The sequence below is a fragment of the Mytilus edulis genome, chromosome 7, assembly GCF_963676685.1.
Source record: "Mytilus edulis chromosome 7, xbMytEdul2.2, whole genome shotgun sequence".
In the NCBI taxonomy this organism is placed as follows: Eukaryota; Metazoa; Mollusca; class Bivalvia; order Mytilida; family Mytilidae; genus Mytilus; species Mytilus edulis.
In genome coordinates, this window is record NC_092350.1 from 86,954,548 (window position 1) to 86,977,209 (window position 22,662).

General features: G+C 34.6%; 1 protein-coding gene across 1 annotated transcript; it reads right to left on the reverse strand.

The window, feature by feature from the left end:
• Positions 1-4,371: 4,371 nt before the first annotated feature.
• On the reverse strand, positions 4,372-10,066 carry LOC139529661 (uncharacterized). The gene is made up of 2 exons (XM_071325514.1): positions 9,864-10,066; positions 4,372-5,279 (listed from the first exon to the last, which is right to left on the reverse strand). The coding sequence occupies exons 1-2, from the start codon at positions 10,057-10,059 to the stop codon at positions 4,945-4,947; spliced, it is 531 nt and encodes a 176-aa protein (XP_071181615.1). The 5' UTR covers positions 10,060-10,066; the 3' UTR covers positions 4,372-4,944.
• Between the last annotated feature and the right edge of the window lie 12,596 nt (positions 10,067-22,662).

The window sequence follows — 22,662 nt, forward strand, 5'->3', positions numbered from 1 at the left end:
GTGGGCCAGACCAACTCACCCCAAGAATACTGAAAGAACTCAACCCTAACAAAGCAAGTGGGCCAGACCAACTCACCCCAAGAATACTGAAAGAACTCAACTCTAACAAAGCAAGTGGGCCAGACCATCTCACCCCAAGAATACTGAAAAAACTCAACCCTAACAAAGGAAGTGGGCCAGACCATCTCACCCCAAGAATACTGAAAGAACTCAGCCCTAACAAAGCAAGTGGGCCAGACCATCTCACCCCAAGAATACTGAAAGAACTCAATCCTAACAAAGCAAGTGGGCCAGACCATCTCACCCCAAGAATACTGAAAGAACTCAACCCTAACAAAGCAAGTGGGCCAGACCAACTCACCCCAAGAATACTGAAAGAACTCAACCCTAACAAAGCAAGTGGGCCAGACCAACTTACCCCAAGAATACTGAAAGAACTCAACCCTAGCAAAGCAAGTGGGCCAGACAATCTCACCCCAAGAATACTGAAAGAACTCAACCCTAACAAAGCAAGTGGGCCAGACCATCTCACCCCAAGAATACTGAAAGAACTCAACCCTAACAAAGCAAGTGGGCCAGACCATCTCACCCCAAGAATACTGAAAGAACTCCATCCTAACAAAGCAAGTGGGCCAGACCATCTCACCCCAAGAATACTGAAAGAACTCAACCCTAACAAAGCAAGTGGGCCAGACCATCTCACCCCAAGAATACTGAAAGAACTCAACCCTAACAAAACAAGTGGGCCAGACCATCTCACCCCAAGAATACTGAAAGAACTCAACCCTAACAAAGCAAGTGGGCCAGACCATCTAACCCCAAGAAATACTGAAAGAACTCCATCCTAACAAAGCAAGTGGGCCAGACCATCTCACCCAAAGAATACTGAAAGAACTAAACCCTAACAAAGCAAGTGGGCCAGACCATCTCACCCCAAGAATACTGAAAGAACTCAACCCTAACAAAGCAAGTGGGCCAGACCATCTCACCCCAAGAATACTGAAAGAACTCAACCCTAACAAAGGAAGTGGGCCAGACCATCTCACCCCAAGAATACTGAAAGAACTCAACCCTTACAAAGCAAGTGGGCCAGACCATCTCACCCCAAGAATACTGAAAGAACTCAACCCTAACAAAGCAAGTGGGCCAGACCATCTCACCCCAAGAATACTGAAAAAACTCAACCCTAACAAAGCAAGTGGGCCAGACCATCTCACCCCAAGAATACTGAAAGAACTCAACCCTAACAAAGCAAGTGGGCCAGACCATCTCACCCCAAGAATACTGAAAGAACTCAACCCTAACAAAGCAAGTGGGCCAGACCATCTCACCCCAAGAATACTGAAAGAACTCAACCCTAACAAAGCAAGTGGGCCAGACCATCTCACCCCAAGAATACTGAAAGAACTCCATCCTAACAAAGCAAGTGGGCCAGACCATCTCACCCCAAGAATACTGAAAGAACTCAACCCTAACAAAGCAAGTGGGCCAGACCATCTCACCCCAAGAATACTGAAAGAACTCAACCCTAACAAAGCAAGTGGGCCAGACCATCTCACCCCAAGAATACTGAAAGAACTCCATCCTAACAAAGCAAGTGGGCCAGACCATCTCACCCCAAGAATACTGAAAGAACTCAACCCTATAAAAGCAAGTGGGCCAGACCATCTCACCCCAAGAATACTGAAAGAACTCAACCCTAACAAAGCAAGTGGGCCAGACCATCTCACCCCAAGAATACTGAAAGAACTCAACCCTAACAAAGCAAGTGGGCCAGACCATCTCACCCCAAGAATACTGAAAGAACTCCATCCTAACAAAGCAAGTGGGCCAGACCATCTCACCCCAAGAATACTGAAAGAACTCAACCCTAACAAAGCAAGTGGGCCAGACCATCTCACCCCAAGAATACTGAAAGAACTCCATCCTAACAAAGCAAGTGGGCCAGACCATCTCACCCCAAGAATACTGAAAGAACTCAACCCTAACAAAGCAAGTGGGCCAGACCATCTCACCCCAAGAATACTGAAAGAACTCAACCCTAACAAAGCAAGTGGGCCAGACCATCTCACCCCAAGAATACTGAAAGAACTCAACCCTAACAAAGCAAGTGGGCCAGACCAACTCACCCCAAGAATACTGAAAGAACTCAACCCTAACAAAGCAAGTGGGCCAGACCAACTCACCCCAAGAATACTGAAAGAACTCAACCCTAACAAAGCAAGTGGGCCAGACCATATCACCCCAAGAATACTGAAAAAACTCAACCCTAACAAAGGAAGTGGGCCAGACCATCTCACCCCAAGAATACTGAAAGAACTCAACCCTAACAAAGCAAGTGGGCCAGACCATCTCACCCCAAGAATACTGAAAGAACTCAACCCTAACAAAGCAAGTGGGCCAGACCATCTCACCCCAAGAATACTGAAAGAACTCAACCCTAACAAAGCAAGTGGGCCAGACCAACTCACCCCAAGAATACTGAAAGAACTCAACCCTAACAAAGCAAGTGGGCCAGACCAACTCACCCCAAGAATACTGAAAGAACTCAAACCTAGCAAAGCAAGTGGGCCAGACCATCTCACCCAAGACTACTGAAAGAACTCAACCCTAACAAAGCAAGTGGGCCAGACCATCTCACCCCAAGAATACTGAAAGAACTCAACCCTAACAAAGCAAGTGGGCCAGACCAACTCACCCCAAGAATACTGAAAGAACTCAACCCTAACAAAGCAAGTGGGCCAGACCATCTCACCCCAAGAATACTGAAAGAACTCAACCCTAACAAAGCAAGTGGGCCAGACCATCTTACCCCAAGAATACTGAAAGAACTCAACCCTAACAAAGCAAGTGGGCCAGACCATCTCACCCCAAGAATACTGAAGGAACTCAACCCTAACAAAGCAAGTGGGCCAGACCATATCACCCCAAGAATACTGAAAGAACTCCATCCTAACAAAGCAAGTGGGCCAGACCATCTCACCCCAAGAATACTGAAAGAACTCAACCCTAACAAAGCAAGTGGGCCAGACCATCTCACCCCAAGAATACTGAAAGAACTCCATCCTAACAAAGCAAGTGGGCCAGACCATCTCACCCCAAGAATACTGAAAGAACTCCGTCCTAAATTAGCTGCAACAGTCACTTTCTTGTTCAATAAATCTATGTTTCTATATTTCTAGGGAAAACACGCATTTGTTTGTCCAATCTACAAGAAACGGCCACGCCATGAATCGGTAAACTACAGGCCTGTCTCATTAACCTGTATCCTTTACCAGCTTATGGAGCACATCGTGGTAAAAACGTCATGAAACATCTAAAACTAATAAAATACTATCCGAATTCCAACACGGCTTTAGAAGTAAGAGATCGCACGAGACACAACTCATGGGTCTGATACATGATATAACATGTACGATGGACTTAAAGACACAAACAGACATGACAGTCCTGGACTTTGTAAAGGCATTTGATAAAGTCAGTCACCCACGCCTGCTACACAAGCTCAGACACTGCGGGATAAGAAGGAAAAATCACAAATGGATCACAGCATTTTTAGACAACAGAACACAGGCAGTTTATTTGAAAAAAAGTATTCAGACAAAGTGGGAGTAACATCTGAAGTGCCCCAAAGCAGTGTCCTTTTCCTTATCTTCATTAATGACACCACTGATGATATACAGTCAACAATTCGTCTGTTGGCTGATGATTGCACCATCTACCGGCCAATTTGAACTACCAAAGATCAAGCCATTCTTCAAAAAGATCTGACTACACTGACGAAATGGGAACAGAAATGGAAAATGGAATTTAATGTCAGCAAATGCAACGTGATGCACCTAACAAGATTTAAAACCCCCATAAAAGAACCCTATTGCATGCATGGGAAACAACTAGAAGCAGTCATAGACACGAACTACTTGGGAATTACCATCAAAGATGACCTTAGCTGGAATCTACACATAAACAACATTGTAGCCAGTGCAAACCAAGCACAAGGGATGTTCAGCAGAAACATAAAAAAAGAGTGGAACAGTAACAAATCGAGTGTCACAAGCATGATAAGCAAGCTTAACTGGATACCTCTCTACCAACGAAGAGTGAACATCAGATTATGCCTATTTTACAAAATTGTAAATGGACTAGTAGCAATTCCAACAGATACTTACCTCATTTCACTAAATAGAACATCAAGACACTACAATACAATGGCATACACCATCTTTAGCCCAAGACATGTATACTACAAATTCTCATTCTTTCCAAGAACAGTAATAGCCTGGAATAAATTACCGGAATCGAAAGTGAAAGCTCCCAAAATCGAAGCTTTCAAGACAGTGGTTACCTAGATGGTGGAATGTTTTTATCCTGCACCAACTGTACAGCAAGCACCGTATTTTTTTTAATTTTTTTTTATCTTTGATCTTTTATTGTAAATAGACATTACCAACACCTACGTAACGAACCAGTATTGAGTACTCATTATTGAGTTTAACTACTATATCTAAGAAAATGTTTAGTTGGTACAAATGTTAGCCTTTTCCTTGCCATGCATGACACTAGTCTCACATTTGAAATATATTTAATATAAATGAAGGCAACAGTAGTATACTGCTGTCCACAAGTCATACATTGATTTAGAGAAAATCAATCTGAGTTACAAACTAGAACTGAGGGAAACACATCAGGTATAAGAGGAAAACAACAGAACAACAGTAACACTGGACTGAAACAAAAAACAAACACTAACATACATAATATAATATAAAAGATTGTTATCACTAGTATGTTGTGATTCATTCACATTGATGGTTTAAATGACCAAATCTTTGAACATTGGATTGACTATACCTTCTTATATTCATTGTTTACTGGTGTTTGTCAAAGCTGTCTTTACCTTGTCGTGTACAGTTGGGTTTTTTTCTGAAAGATATTACATTTATATTATTTCAAGCATTTACGAAGGGTTGCCATATCTCTGCTCGTTACGTCAGTCTTTTCTATTTGATCTGCTAGATCTGCATAAACTGAGTCTTTTCGTAGGGCTTTGATAAATTCATTAAAACTCATTTCATTTTTACGCAACAGCATGTCCATTAAATTCCTGTTCTTTTCCTGTGGGGTTTTACCAGACTCTATCTTATTCCCATCATCAACCGACACTACCTCTCTTGATATTAGATGATCTACTATGCTCTCATGTTGTATATCAGTGATAACCTTGAGGTAATTCTTCTGTAGTCGAACTTTATACAATGGAACATTCCAGTCTGATAAGCCTACAAAATATCAAGAGATTTTTTTTTTAACTATTGACCTTTCATGACTAATGAAGGTAAATACATGTACAGAAATACGAATCGGACACATACAATTTGTAACATGCTGTATTCATTTTTTACAGCACAGGAAGGATACCTCAGCTGGACTATCAGTTCCCGAGGGTATCATCAGCTCAATAGTTATTACTTCGGTACTGACATGATTTATAACAACCTTTCTCAATATTTTTTGATAAATTTTAGAATTATGAAGAAACTACAATTTCAACTCAGTCAGAAAAAGTTGGCCTTAGATGGTTTTGGCTATTTTGTAGGTCCTTTTTAGGTACGTACTTCTACTGTTTCGGTTTTATTTATCATTGCCTTTAATCTAATGTTTCATGAATAAGCTATATGCCTACATAGAATTTGTTATTGATAGATCTAACATTTCTTCAAACAACTTGCATAGATTGAATTGAGATGTATGCTCTTAATTTATCAAACACATATGATAAGCATTTGACATTTTAAAGAGAGCTGGTAAACATACATATTCACAATTTATAGTTAATTGTCAATTTGTTTGTTATTCTATTTTCTCTCACTTTGATTTGTTGTTATAGTTGACCACCACTTATGCCTTTGCAATATATAGTTTCACGATACTTTTCTACAGTTGGATATAAGAAGCGAAATTCTTCTGAGGTCATATTTGCCGGATTAGAAACAGGTATTTAATGAATTGTGACTTCATTATAACTGTAGAAAAGAAGCTTGATCAAAATGTCTGCATTCATAATTACTCAATATCACAATGTCTTAGATAATAGTTGCTTAACACAAACTGAAATTCGTCCTTTATAAGTTGAATGCCTTAATAGAATGTAATATTGATAGATTTTTTTTTTCAAACAAATTGCATATATTGAATTGAGATTATGCGTTCAAATTATTGTCAATGTCACAATGTCTACGATCATAGTAACTTAACACAAACTGAAGTTTTTAATAAAAGACTCATCATAGTGACCAACTTGGTATGCAAGAAAAGTAGTATACTTATGATAAATTAATACGACGCAAATGATCTGGTAGATAGTCTTTAAAATCAAATAGTTGTCAAAGGTACCAGGATTATAATTTAGTACACCAGATGCGCGTTTCGTCCACATAAGACTCATCAGTGACGCTCAGATCAAAATAGTTGTAAAGCCAAACAAGTACAAAGTTAAAGAGCATTGAGGACCCAAAATTCCCCAAAAAGTTGTGCCAAATACGACTAAGGTAATCTATTCCTGGGATAAGAAAATCCTTAGTTTTTCGAAAAATTCAAAGTTTTGTAACAGAACATTTATGAGTTTGATTGTCCCTTTGGTATCTTTCGTCCCTCTTTTATAACCAGATGCTCCGCAGGGCGCAACTTTATACGACCGCAGAGGTCGAACTCTAAACGGTTGGGGCTAGTATGGACACAACATTCAAACTGGATACAGCTCTGAATTTGGATTGTGATTAAATAGTTGACACAGCATAGGTTTCTAATGAACTTAAAATGTGTTTTTTTTTTGCTTTTGAGCAATTCACTATGCTGTTGAATATTAATCCTTCGATATTTGAAGAAATTTTCTTTTTCATTTCTGAAATCTGAAATAAGAAAAATTGAATCCCACCAATTTTTTTTCACCTCCCCCTTTCCCTTATTCCAAAAATGATCTCAATTCAAATTTCTAATGGAGTTTTCAACAATAACTACTCATTTAAATACATCATAAAATATCAAATGTCATACAGTCATGATTTAAGTTGATTTAACTACTATTCTGGACAAAGAAAGATAACTCCACGCAACATTTTAATATAGGCAAATTTCCAATGAAGTTCATTAAACTAAAGTTTTTGGCAAATTTCCAATGGAATTTATTTATAACAAAGTTTTCGGCAAATTTCCAATATGCATAAATTAAGAGCAGTTAAGGTGAGCTATTGAAATGAGTTTCAATTACCAACCTTACACTGCTTTTAAATTATGTTTTGTACTTAAGTAATTGTCCATTAACATGGAAACCCTTTTCCCCCCTTTTTTTGCACCTTATTCCTTAACGGTTTGAGCCATAACTCCCAAAGACAATTCTTACCATCCCTTTGTGGTATTCCAATATCCAAAATATAAATACATGGTTAGATTCATCTTATCAAAGAACCCCAAGAATTCAATTTTTGATGAAATAAAAAAAAGATCAATTTTGTACCCTTTAGACCTCAATGTGGTCCAATTTGATAACCGGTCCTAAATATTAAAAATCTAAAACATGGTTAGATTCAGCATATTGAAGAACCCCATATATTAAATTTTTGTTGAAATCAAACAAAGTTTAATTTGGACCCCAATTTGGACCAACTTGAAAACTGGGTCCATAATAAAAAACTAAGTACATGTTCAGATTCAGCATATCAAAGAACCCCAACAATTCAATTTTTGTTAAAATCAAACTAAGTTTAATTTTGGACCTTAATGTAGACCAATTTGAAAATGGGACCAAAAAATAAAGAATCTAAATACATGGTTAGATTCGGTATATCAAAGAACCCCAGTAGTTCAATTTTTTATGAAATCAAATAAAGTTAAATTTTGGACCCTTTTGGCCCCTAATTCGTAGGGACCAAATCTCCCAAAATCAATCCAAACCTTCCTTTTGTGGTCATAAACCTTGTGTTAAAATTTCATAGATTTCTATTAACTTATACTAAAGTTATTGTGCAAAAACAAAGAAAAATGCTTATTTTGGGCCCTTTTTGGCCCCTAATTCCTGAACTGTTTGGACTTAAACTCCCAAAATCTATCCCAACCTTCCTTTTGTGGTCATAGGTAGCAATACACAGTTAGGAAAAAAACTTAAAATTGACACTCATAATTTTTAAACACCCTCTTTCCCCTCCTGTCTAACAAAGAAGGCTTTCTATGTGTGTTATGCATGTATATACTTGTAGAAAGAAAATCTTCCATAGATTTGATTTCTAATGGTCATAAGGGTGAAATATAATCCCTTTTGGGTGTAACCATGGCAACAATCTGCATTTCTTAGATACAAAATATAGCAAAAAAGGGGGGTGAACATGTCACAAAAGTCTCCAAAATTTGGTTTAAAGGAAAATTTCAATGAATTACAGTGATACCTTTCCTGAATCCATAGGTTTATATCTATCAAGTGGTCCAAAAAAAATCATATGCTTTCCTGCTCGTTTTTCCATAAAATTGAATTGAAAAGATCGAGCGCAAATTCTTTGTTGATAAACGCTACAATAATTTATGGACCTATGAACGGTACGGATAGGAACATACGGACTGTCAATCATAGAAATGGCCTATAAAACATGTTTAAATCAATCTAAATGTTCATATAAACCCACTAAGAAGGCTATATTATCCTTCAATTATCTAAAAATCAATTTTATTGTACAAAAACTTTCATATTTTAAAAATTCACAGGGGCCATAATGCGAAACTAAACTTCTAACTGTGTATTGCTACCATAGACCTTATGTTAAAATTTCATAGATTTCTGTTTACTTACATGTATTCTAAAGTTATTGTGGGAAAACCAAGAAAAATGCTTATTTGGGCCCTTTTTTGCCCCTTATTCCTAAACTGTTGGGACCAAAACACCCAAAATCAATCCCAACCTTCCTTTTGTGGTCATAAACCTTGTGTTTAAATTTCATAGATTTCTATTTTACTTTTATTAAAGTTAGAGTACTAAAACCAAATGTCTTCGGACGACGACGACAACGCCAACGTGATACCAATATACGACCAAAACATTTTCAATTGTTGCGGTCGTATAAAAATGACAATATAAACGATATTCATGTCAACACCGAAGTGCTGACTACTGGGCTGGTGATACATTCGGGGACGAATAATAACATTAACGGTACCAATTTTTCTGCACCAGACGCACATTTCGACAAAACATGTCTCTTCAGTGATGCTCGTGGCCAAAATATGTAACGTCAACCAGCAGTGGCATCAAACCAGTGGTGTAAATAGTTATCAAAGGTACCAGGATTATTATTTAATATGCCAGACGCGTGTTTCGTCTACAAATGACTCATCAGTGACGCTCAGATCGAAATAGTTGTAAAGCCAAACAAGTACAAAGTTCGGTACTGGCATGAAAATACGGATTTTTTGTGTTATTAAAATTTGCTGTTACAAAATGATAGAAATTATTATTAATTAAGGAATGTATCTCCCTCATGCAAATCTCTGATTCCTTTCACTGATTTGGCTATACTTTTTGGACCTTTTGGATTATAGCTCTTCATCTTTTATATAAGCTTTGGATTTCAAATATTTTGTCCACGAGCATCACTGAAGAGACATGTATTGTCGAAATGCGCATCTGGTGCAAGAAAATTGGTACCGTTAATTTTATTGAAGAGCATTGAGGACCCAAAATTCAAAAAAAGTTGTGCCAAATACGGCTAAGGTAATCTAAATACAGTATGTCTATTTTGAATGAATATGTAACAAGATTTAATAATTATTCAGTATACAACCTTCTTTGCTTGTGTTTATAATTAACCCTTCAGTCATACCTTCAGTATCAGCAGATGCTGATGTTGGACTAGAACTGATTTCGTGTGAATCCCATTTCAAATCATTAGCGATGTCTTCGTATCCATAAATAAGTAATCCAACAACAAACACACTGTAAGCGGGTTCTCCCCTTTTAATAACAATATCAAGCAATGCTTTATTCTGATCATCTTGTCCAGCATGTCGTTCATGCATGTCATCTACTGATATCACCAATTGGGTCATCATGTGATCTAAAATCTGGCTGGTTTGTATATCCTGTATGATTCTGTCTGCATTATCTCTGATTCTATCTGAAATAAATAAATAAAAAGTACTGTAACCTTCGTAATGACTGTTATGTAAAAATGCCCGGAATAACCTGAAATATTTTAAATAAACCACTGAAATTATAATATTATACAACTGAACATCTATGACAACTGATACTTATTCCAATGTTCAGTTTGATATTTGTCTCCCGTCTTGCATTGGATTGAATAACATTCTTACTTGATTCATCTCAAATATCATAGTTTAGTGTCATCAAAACTTTTGATTTTTTCAAACCTGTATACCACCATTTCCCATGAAGAAAAGGGAAAAATGATCTGTAAGTAATAATCCACTATTTGTATTAAACGTAAAAATTTGCAAGGGTTCCGCGGAACCCAGTGTCTCGCCTACTTTTTCTTTTAATCGCAGGTTCAACAAAAATGAGGAAATAAATCAATAAAAATATTCCTTTTTATACTATCTTTTGATTGTAAGAAGATTCTTTCCAAGTTTGGTAAAAATCCAGGATAGTTTATGAATCTAATAAATGTTTAAAAACATTAACTGCAGACTGAATGTAATGTTAACTGGAATAAATCAAATTTCCTTCTAGATACTAGTATTTGATCATAAACAAGATTCTGTCCAAGTTTGGTACAAATCCAAAATAGTATAAGAAAGTTATTAAAATTTAAAAAAGTTTAACCACAGAGTGAATGTGTTGTTTCCTGGCAGAAAATCTAAGTCCATTTAAAAGTATAATACGGAAAAAATGGATTTATTTTTTCACAAAATTTACTTCTGGATTATATCTTATGATCATAAACAAGCTTTTGTCCAAATTTGGTACAAACCCAGGATAGTTTAAGAAAGTTATTAGAATTTAAAAAACTTTGACCGCACAGTGAATGTTAAATTTCCCGGCAGAAAAATTAAGTCCATTTATAAGTAAAATACAGAAAATATGGAACTTTATTTTTACAAAATTTCCTTCTTGATACTATCTTATGATCATAAACAAGCTTCTGTCCAAGTTTGGTAGAAATCCAGGATAGCTTAAGAAAGTTATTAAAATTTCAAAAACTTTAACCACAGAGTGAATATTTGTGGACGCCGCCGACGCCGACGACGGAATGTAGGATCGCTATGTCTCGCTTTTTAGACTAAAGTCGAATGCTCGACAAAAAGGAAGCATACACTTTAAGTTTATATAATACCTTCGTATATCAAATGGCATATTTTTTATAATGAACAAAAAGGTAAAATAGGCTACATAGAGGAACAAATGATCAGTAAGCTGGAGTTTCATATTGACAACATATTTGTTGAATTTGGAGGTAAACTTTTTCAAATTGTCAGTATTCCTTTAGGATAGAACTGTGTACCTCTCCTTGCTGACCTCTTCTCATTTTCATATGAGACGAAGTTCGTTCAGACACTTTCCATAAAAAGAAAATAAAAGATGCCAGCTAGATCATTTAATTTCACATTATATTGGTGATGATCTTTCAATTCAACAATTCCAACCTTTGTGATTGGGTTCCATTAACATGATTAATATATCATCTAGAACAAGAAATTAAAGAAACACAGATACGGCTTCCTCTGTCTCACTTTTAGACCTAAACCTCGAATTTGACATAAGCGGTTGATGATCCCAGTAAAATAATCTATGACAAACGAGACAATTTTAAATTTGAAATTATTCATTTCCTCCATTTTAGTACAATGTAGCAACATACCAACCTCGTCAGAATATAGGATATACATTTCCAACTCATTCAGTTTTAAAAGTTTACATCTGCTACTCAGACTTAGTAAAACGTCGTAAGTGTCTGCACATGAAGTTGATGAACCAAGGCTATGTCAAAGAATGTCATGTCTTTTGTTTGCAAAAGTTCATCGAAAATTACCAAGCCCTTGTTGATCAATATTCCGAATCAACTTCACAATTAATACACAATGATACATAGGTATGAATTTTGTTTTATCATCTTAAATACATGTTATGGTGTTCTTTATGGAATAACCGTTTCACAGATGAAATCGGATATGTTCCTTATGTCCTAACTACAATACCCTTCCCTTTTCAAGAATGTGACCTACCGAATTATACTATTTACTGGATTTGTAATAACAAAAGCAACACCACAGGTGCCACATAAGGAGCAGGATCTGCTAACCCTCCCAGATCACCTGAGATCATCCCAATATTTTGGTGGGGTTCGTGTTGCTTAGTCTTTAGTTTTCTATATTGTCTCTTCTGTACTATTGTTTGTCTGTTTGTTTTTTTTTTATTTTTGGACATGGCGTTGTCAGTTTGTTTTCAATCTATGAGTTTGACTGTCCCTCTTGTGTCTTTCGTCCCTCTTTTATTCATAAGTTTTTTTTTTCTTTGTTGACGTATTTGTTTTTTTTAAAGTGATTAAAATTATAACAAAATGTTGGCTGCTGTTCCCCTATTTTTGACATCTATATCTATTATGTCAGTTTATTTTCTTCACACATGGTTGCTAATTTAAAGGAATTTAATGCGACTGTCATTCAAGTGCATGAGAGGTTTAACTAGCTTCAAAACCAGGTCTATCCAAAATTTTCTACAGCACAAAATTCCTGTACACAGTCCTGAATATCATGAATATATATGCCAGTTGTTATCCATTCGTTTGATGTGTTTTCAGCATTTGATAAAGTCGAAGAAGAAAAACACCATGGAAAAAAGGGAGGACAAAAAAAACAATCTAGTTAACAAAACACAGCATAGAAACTGATAACACCATGGAAACCAAACAAACAAGAACGTGCTATTAACGTGCTATTAAACTACTGATTCACATGGCGGAAGCTTTGTACGACTTTTATCTTTATTTATAGTCAATTGATGTCACAGCAATTTAAATTGTTGTGCGATTTCTTAAATTCGTATTTCGAGTCGTATAAAGCATTAAAAAACACCTAGCAGCAAGTACAGCACTATCAATATCATCCTGGGTTAAGGCTACAAGATTAATGGAGCGGCTAGGTTTCGTTCTGAGGATGTTGAATACTGACTTTTTACCGATGCCAAAAAAACTTGAAGTGGAATCACACCCACTCAAGGCATGAACGAACGGCATAATACCGGTGACAACAATGTTAAAAGACGAAACAATGGCAGGAACTAGTATTAATCGTCTGTTATCCTTCAAGCTTCCAATACGAATTCTGTATTAACGTTTTATGCGGCCTTAACAGCGTCTCCAATAGAAATATTGCTAGCAAATACAATGCTAGATTAACCTTGTCCTTATTAAGCAGAGAACACAATAGCAGCCCTATAATGTTCTCAAGTTTAACCTTGAGGTTAGAGGAAATATTAATTTTATCTGGTAAAAAAGACTGGTACATTGTCAAAATTGATGACATACCAAGAGACTTTTTGTCACGAATAAGGTCTCTGTCTATAGTTTCAACTTCTCTTTCAAATCATACGCAGATTTATTAGTGGATTTCTGTCCATATGTCAAGTTTGTGTTTAAACATGCCTCATTATAAACTGCATTATTTCAAGCAAATTATCTTGCTCTAATTGATAAATCATTTTAGCGTCGCATGCTCTAACAGCAGCATCTTTTAGATCTGTCAACAGATACAATGGTATGTTATGTTTTCACCTTTAAATGAGATAGTTTCTTGCAAAAAATACACTTTGGTGTATTGAGAGGATGACCATTATTTTCAGACAGCAAAGAATTTGATAATAGGGCTTTGTATCTGGTGCTACCTTTTCAACCGAGGAACGTGATACTGATTTCAAATTCTGCTTACTTGTGAATATTTTTTTACACTTTGCTTAATCGCTTAATAAGGGTCTGTAATTAGAACTCACAACAGTGTCGGTTTATGTGTGAAAAATATCAGGACTCGAAATCCTGATAAAAAGCAGACATTTAGCCAAATATTTATCTTCTTACGAATTAGCGTAAAAAAGTAAATCGGGTCGATTGAAGAATTATACGGCGGATTTACTGTTGTACCTTTAAAATACACATATTCTGCACGTGCAAATAATGCTAGGTAAAAAACGATGATTTTTCGGTGCTATTTTGTACCATTTTCAGATGCATTGTGCTGTACATATAGGACTACTTAAAAATGTCCTTATAGTGTATCAGATTCAAGAGTAACTGTATTTACCAATTTTGTTCACAAATTATTTTTAGAAGCTGTCAGTAAATATGAGATTTGTCTACCGAATCAGCAGTGAGGTATTCGTTGCAAGTTGGATAACGTCAGTTAAGGCTGTTTTTAATGTCATTTATTTTGTACCACATTTGATATTTACGACAAATATTTTTCTGAAGCTGAATAATCGATAGACTATTTAAGACATTAAAATTCCATGAGGTATTTAGGTAATTTAAACTCGTTAACTAGGCGACTTTTCAACATTCGCCGCTCCACTTTTAGTAGATCTCAACCTTTTGATTAATTGATTTTCCGTATTTTATTATATTCATGACAATAACCAAACACTTGGATTTCACCCCTAAGTTCTTTCGTTTGCCATGTCGACCATAGTGGATGGCTGGCTGCGAAGGTCATTAGACTTGTTTTTAAACTAGATACCCTTATGATGACTGTGACCAAGTTTGATTAAGTTTTGCTTAGAAGGTTCAGAGCCAAAGATTTTTTGTAAAAGTTCACGGATGACAATTAACAATGAAGACAACGAACAACAGAATATTGAGAAAAGGGATGAAAAAATATTACTACATAGATTTACAAATTAGCAAACATAACCGATTGCAATAAAGGTAAAAATGAATATCAAAGAATTCATCATCAAGAAATATAAAACGCATAGTCAGAGATTACAGTGTTGACAATATAATGAAATTTTATGCGACTGTCATGCAAGTGAGAGATTTAGCTAGGTATAAAACCAGGTTTAATCCCCCATTTTCTCCATTAGTAAATGGCTGTACCAAGTCAGGAATATTACAGTCGTTTTCCATTCTTTTGAAGTGTTTAAGCTTTTTATTTTGCCATTTTATAAAAGACTTTTCAATTTGAATTTTCCTTGAAGTTCGGTATTTTTGTAATTCAACCTTTTAGATAACGAAAGTACATACGTAAATTATCAATGATATTTGAGTTAAGTGTTTTGTTTTTATTTTCGAATTGGGTGGTTAATTTTATTAGAGTGTCTGTATTTTTTTTTATGACATTGAATTAAAAAGTTTACAGTCAACAGAAAGACATGTCAATCTAGCTTGACCCATTATTCCGATTCGGAGCCTACTAGTCATATTTCATACTCCCAAATGATAAGTACTTAGCAGAGAAATAGCAAATATCAATGTTCATGTATTTGGTTTGACTGAAGCCGGGGTTCGAATTCATGGTTGCTGCCACTGAAGGCAAACATGCTACCACAATACAAACAACTCCATTATTAAAGAGTTAACTTAAAGAGTTATCAAAATACATATAAATAACTGCTTTATTGAAGTTGTCAATTGTTTTGGTCATTTAACTGTTTTGTTGATTTTATATTGCTGATTATTTTTGGCATATGCACTGTATACTTATATAAATTATATAGTGTTTTCATAGAAAAAAAGCAAAACCATGATAATAAGTCCGAAATCCTCAACTTATGACAATAACTCCTTCTAAGAGTGACCTGATAAATAGGATAAAGGCAGGAAGTATGTAGATCTTAACATTCTGAACATGTTTGACCTTGGCATGCTTGTTATATGTTCCGTATTTATAATACTTCAAGATATTGAGACCATTTGCACATTTATTCCTTATGTTCTATTTTTAGCCATGGCAGCCACATTGATTTACTTACAGGAATAAAAACAAACCACACACACTTTAAAAAAGATACCATTTGGTTGCAACTGTTTTTGTAGTTTCAGAGAAGAACATTTTGGCAATTGCCTGGTGAGCTTGTCTAAACATTCTTTCGTTCTTTTCTGTGATTGTGGAAAAAAAGTGTAAATATCAGGCCTTTTTGTCATAAAACTTTTGTTTGTATTCCTTCAACATTTGTGTTCCAAACATCATATCCAGTATAATAAATTATAACTGGTTGATTTCTAAGTCTGTGTTTTTCTAGAAATTTTATGACTGCAAGGCTTTATTTTTGATAGTTTTTGGAATTGTTTTGAATTTTGTTAATATCAAGCCTGAGTCGATATAGAGAATATTAACATGTTATATATCAACCTGGCTGTGTTTGATGACCATGGAGAGTAAACAAGTGGATATTATAACATATAATACATGTAACCAAGGATCTCATCACTTGGACCAGAAGTAGCGGACTGATAATCACATGACCTCTCAACTGTGGGGTATCAAAATAGACTATCTCCCCAAGTGAGTGGTGAAATTGTAGAAAATCTCTGAGCTCTTCATTAGACAAGACGGACACCTTGCTGATGGAATTCAATTCTTCAACTTTCCTCAATGACAATACTTGTTTCCCTTTTGCAACCAAATTAGCAATCTCAAGTTCAAGAGGAACAGAGGCATTGGATATTTCCTTTCCCCAACATGGATGTTGAAAGGTGAGATCTGAGATGGCTTTCTTTAGGAAATCGATCTCCGGATCTGTTTTGTCTGTTGCATTGACAAATATTTGGTTGTCAATCACCAGATGTTCTCGTCCTTCATGGTCTTTAAATAACTCTTCTACTCCACTATATAATTATGTACGCCTTGTTTTAATATCCTCCTATAAAGAAATGCAGCAGTACAGGAGAGGGATAAGATTGTGCGAGGAAATGCAATGTTTGCACTACCTCAGTTCATGTAAAAGTAATTTATCACTGTGTAAGGGATAATCTCAATCTGTAATCGTAATCGATTGTAATTGATTACATTTTTTCCAGTAATCGACAGTAATCTGTAATAGAAAACATTTACGATGATATGTAATCATAATCTAATCGATTACAGGAAAAATTATGATGTAATCATTAATTACTTTTCGATTACATTTCGATTACTTTTGACTTTAGTAAAATAGTTTGATGAAATGCAACCTATGAATATTTTAAATGAAAATGTGTATGTATTCATCACTTTATAGTACAGATAAAATAGAATGTATTAATAAGACTTCAGAGTTTATCAAATGCCTTATTTGTATCTATTGCCTCAAGCTGCATTATGATCAACCAGATCTCCTACTAAATTTTACTGTATATCCAGCTTTTGTAACATAAATTAGATTTTTTCCTTTGACGTTTTTATGAAATAATTTGCTTAAAAAATGTGGTGAGGCAAAACCATGGTATATTATATGCAAATTAATGTTGTACCATAATTTGCTAATTAAATATGCAACTCAACTAGAATTCAAAGGAAAAAGGCGGAGCTTCAGCCATGGTATAACATATTCATGTTCATGTTATTCCATGGCTGAAGCTCCACCTTTTTTTTTTAAATGTATCCGCCTCTTAAATATTTAGGAAACTGTTAAACGTACTAAAAGGTCAAGATCTTCATTTGTTTTCATTTCATAACAAAAAGCAATAAATTATGTGTACCCAAATCTTAAGAAACCTTTTTCAAACTATATAGGATTGTTACGAATTTCCCTTTTTTTGGAAACAATTACCAAATGTTTCTTCTTTAAGTTGTGAAAAAAATGAAATGTGAAACTATCATTTCCTTTGCGAAGATCGTATTAAATTTCGATTTTAAAAAGGGGGTACCTATAGAAAAAAGGAATACATATCGGCTACAAATATCTGTGAAAAAACGTGATTTTTTTTTGCGATCAATTAGGGGAACGTACACTTTCTACGCTCCCTGGATCCGCTACTGTTTAAGTACAGTGTTTTAACATTAAAATTGTGTTTTAATAAATAATCGAATAATCGAATTAATAAAATAACGGAAGAAAGCAGTTTGTACGAAAACTAGAAATGTATAAATATGTATTTTTCAATGAGATGAAAATTCTGTAAAATATGATTAATTTGTATGATACTTGAAAACAAAACAAAAACAATTCTTACCGTCATTAGAATATTTATTTAATCCTTGTCCGACGCTGGAATCTGATATTTGTTGTTTACCTCAGTCTGATAACATTATGAAGTTACTTGCGCAAACAACCATACACGGGGCGCAAAACTAAATAAAAATCGGGAAAATCTGACATTTTCTTTCCTTTTTGCAAATTTCGGGGTTCTATTACATGAAATACACAGAATATCATACACGAGGCGCAAAAGTGACTTGCGCGAGCTTCCATGTCATTGGATAAAACTGTAACGTGATCAATTTCCAATATTAGTTGAAGGTCTTGAAGCTGTCAATCATTTTATTTATATTACAAATTTTATATACCATGTGTCTTACTCATTAACATATTTAAACAAACTCATCCTTCGGATTCGTTTGTTTAAATATGTTAACTCGTAATAACCATGGTATATATAGTACCTGAAACAATTGATTTTACTGTCTTCAATGCTTGTCAATTATTTAAAGACCTTTTATTTTGAAACAAGAAATAGATTAAAATAAGAAATGAGTCTGATGTTAAGTTCTGTACTACATTGATGTAGAAGCTTAATTTTTAAAAAGAGTTTAAATTTTAGCTAGAATAGATAAACAGCTGATTCGTCTTATATTATGATATAACAAGTTAAAAAGTACACATAATCCTTTTGGCAATGTACCAATTGCTATGCATTGAAATTCATGTTCAGAAATGGATACTTGTATCCCATTTTGACAATAAAAATATAATATTTTATATTGTTTAAAATTTTGAATAGAGCATAACAAATTGTCTCGAACTTCTTGTGTTTATTAATCAGATTATCAAGATAGGTTATCCCCCCAAAAAAGGATTAATTCATGCATGTATAAATTATACATATCTTTAAAATTAGCTGAGCTAGCTAATTCTTCTACTTTTTTATATTTCTCTCAGAGGAAACTTTTAACATTGTAATGAACTGTATATATTCAAATATACCTGTAAAAAATAAGTAAACACAAAACACTAAGTAAAAATGTTAAGGCAGTATGAATGCAAATATTTGCAAAATATGGAGAAAATAAGCTAAAATATAGAGAAGTGACAGAAGCCATGCAATGTCATTGAAGAACTTTATCACTACTCACTCATATTGAAAACCAAAATTTCAATAATTTTGGAATATTTCCGAACCTCAGTAAGAGCTTCAATCAAGAAAAGAAACTGTCAACTCAAAATTTGAAAACAATTATTTAAATGCTATTTTTATCAAGTTCTAAATTTCCACTATACATATATATACGTTGAACAACATATTTGTGTTAAACTTACTTTATCAAGTTTTTGTAATTTTGTAAAATGTAATTGACAGAAATCGAAAAGTAATGAAATTACTTTTGATAAAGTAATCGATTACATACAACTAGAGGCTCTAAAGAGTCAATGTCGCGAGATCACCTTGGTCTATATGCATATTCAACAAAGGACACTCTCCAACATTGTAGACGAGAATAGAGTTAATGACAAAATTCTTTGTTTTTTTTTTTATCTTATATTGCTGATCATTGAAGTCTGTTTTGTTTCTCTCTATCTTATTTAGCTTTTGCACCAAAGACAAAAGAGGGTAAAACAAATCCTAATTTAAGGACAATAACTCCTATAAAGAGTAACAGTCTACTAATTATATCGACAAAATTTGACTTGTTAGTAGTTCTTGTCTTGCTTATCATTTTTGATTATTTAAATTTCTATCTATCTATTATAATTGTTATCATATAAGGCAAAAAAACGCAAAATGAATTGGTATAAATCGTCATTTTAGGGTAATAACTCCAAATAGGAGATGTTGGACAATTTCCGCCATTGTCTTAATTGTAGATCTATTCTTGCCGATTATTTTTGTTTATTTAAGTTTCTTTCTATCTATTATAAGTTTTAAGATATATGACAAAAACGCCAAAAAAATGTACAAATCGTCATCAAAGGGCTATAACTCTAATAAGGAGTCAACTGATGATTTCAACCATATGACTTATTTAAAATCGTCTGACAGTTTTGACATATGTGGACAATTGGTAGAGCTCAACATTCTGAACAATTTTACCCTTTTCAGATTTCCTTTATTTATAACGGTCATCAAAATAATAGACAAAACTTGCATTTCACCCAATATGTTCCATTTCTAGCAACATCGGTCATCTGTGTGGGGTCATCTAATACATCAAACACATTTTTTTAAATCAAATACCATAATGATGATTGTGGCCAAGTTTGATTCTATTTGGCCAAGTAGTTTCAGACCAGGTGAGCTAACAATGATCAAAATCTAAAATGCAAATCTTTATTTTTTTAAAACCTGTTGACAATAATAAAAACATCACAAACATTTCTTCAGGATGTTCGCTACTCTGCTTCAAAATAACAAGATTTTTAAAAGACTGTTATACATTTATAGTATATAAATATAGAAACTACAAAAGCAGAAAAAAATAAGGGTTCGTGTACTTGTTTTCGATATATAACGGTAACCTAGTGAAAATTTGGCAGGAAATAATTCTTTTTTGATTTTTCATAGATTTAACATTGACACCTTTTTTCTTTCAAAAACAATGAAAAAAATTAAAGAACCTTAGTGTCAGAGCGGGCTCACATACCTCACGCCCCCACATTGACACTGGCCAAATAAAATAACTCTACGAAAAAAAAAATGGATTCATAATTTCCTGTCGATATGCACATCTATATAGTATGTTCTTATTATCTACAAAGTTTCATGAAATTCTGTTGTGTGGTTTTAGAGGAGTTGCGATGACAAACTGTTGCAGTAAAATTTTGAGGCAAAAAAGTTCAAAGGGGCGTAACTGCTAGAAAAAAAAATCAATCGTAATGTCCTGTCGATATGCACATCTACATAGTATTATCTTATTATATACAAAGTTTCATGAAATTCTGTTGTGCGGTTTCAGAGGAGATGCGATGACAAGAACATGACTGACGGGTCAAAAACATTATACCATCCGCAACGTCGTTGCGTGGGGTATAATAAGGTTTTTATAAGATTTTCAAAGATGACATTTTAAACTATATGTAATCAAATTATAGAAAGAAAAGTAGGAGTTAGTGGGCAAAATATTTAATAGCAATACATGGATAAAACCAGAGGATTCCGAATATCTGGCAAACATTCAAAAACAAGAGGAGTGAACATCCTTAAATTTACAGTAAATTATTTGTTAGATGTTAACTTATGCCCAAGAAGTGGTATATTCTTACATTTACAGGGCATCAATTTTCTCTTTAGAAATTGAGTTAAAAGATGTTCTGCGTTAACCTTATCAAGGTACAAACCTGTTCTAGCAACGTAGCTCTTGTGTGGGCACGGAATAATAACTTTAACCGTGTTGGAAGTTTCCTCTCACTGTAAAATAGTATAAATGTATTTTCACTTTTGGTATTTAGCTGATTTCTGTCTCTGAATTACCTTAGATCTGCTCCGAATAACCTTCTTACGTCAAGCAACAATCACTTTGTAATTGTGATGTCAAATTTTACCAGAACTTGTGTGATTTTACGTAATGGCAGACAAATTTGCATACAAGTGTAAATATGTCTATTGTTATATTGTCAATATAATGTAAATGATCAGTCTTCCCGGCATTAGAATGACATTTGCATATAAATGAGATGATTGATTGATTGCTGGTGTTCGTGCGCCACCTTCAGCATAAATGGTCATATCATTGGCGGTCAATTTTTATAAGTTGAAGAAGCAGGAGTGCCAGGAGAGAACAACAACCTTTGACAAAAAAACTGACGATCCTAGCCAATAGAGATTTGAGTCGAACAGCCACATGCAGGATTGGAACTCACAACCTCAGTGTTGACAAGGCTAGTGATACAGTAGTTGAACTACCTAGAACACTAGCCACCGAGGCCCAGTGAAAGAGAAGAAGGCTTTTGATTGATTGATTGACTTTATATTTGATGTCAGTGTTAAAGGTGAAAACTAAAAAGCAATTTTTGCATTTGAGTCACTTTCTATAAATTAAGTAAGATGAAAACTTTAATTTAAATGAGAATATTCTGTAGTGGGTCTCATTGGGGTCTAAGCTTAATTTTGGGTGAATCAGGAAACGAAGTTGGGCGGGACACAGAAAATGTACATGCGCTATTATGGCAGCGATAGGCAGGATCTGGGATCAGACTCCCCCAATGAGACCCCCTCTAGATCTGTATGTTTGTGCGACTTTTTTTAATACAAAAAGAATAAAAGCTTTAAAAAGAGAATTTTATGTGCCTTCTTGTGACCTACTGTAATAAAAGTGAAATGGCAGTTTTAAATCAGAATATTCTGTTCATTTTTATGACCTTATTGAAAGTGAGATGAAAGCTTTAAAATGAGAATATTTTGTGCGTTTATGTTACTTACTTTAATGCAAGTGATATAAGAGCTTTAAAATGAGAATCTCTTGAGCGTTTATGTTACGTACTGTAATGCAAGTGAGGTTATAACTTTAAAATGAGAATCTCCTATGCGTTTATGTTAC

What these genes read in the sequence shown, in the direction of transcription:
- LOC139529661 (XM_071325514.1), bottom strand. Translation starts at nt 10,059, where the DNA reads ATGCATGAACGACATGCTGGACAAGATGATCAGAATAAAGCATTGCTT. An exon ending in AGCATCTGCTGATACTGAAG is followed by an intron (nt 5,280 to 9,863) that starts GTATGACTGAAG and finishes GATATTTTGTAG; the next exon opens with GCTTATCAGACTGGAATGTT.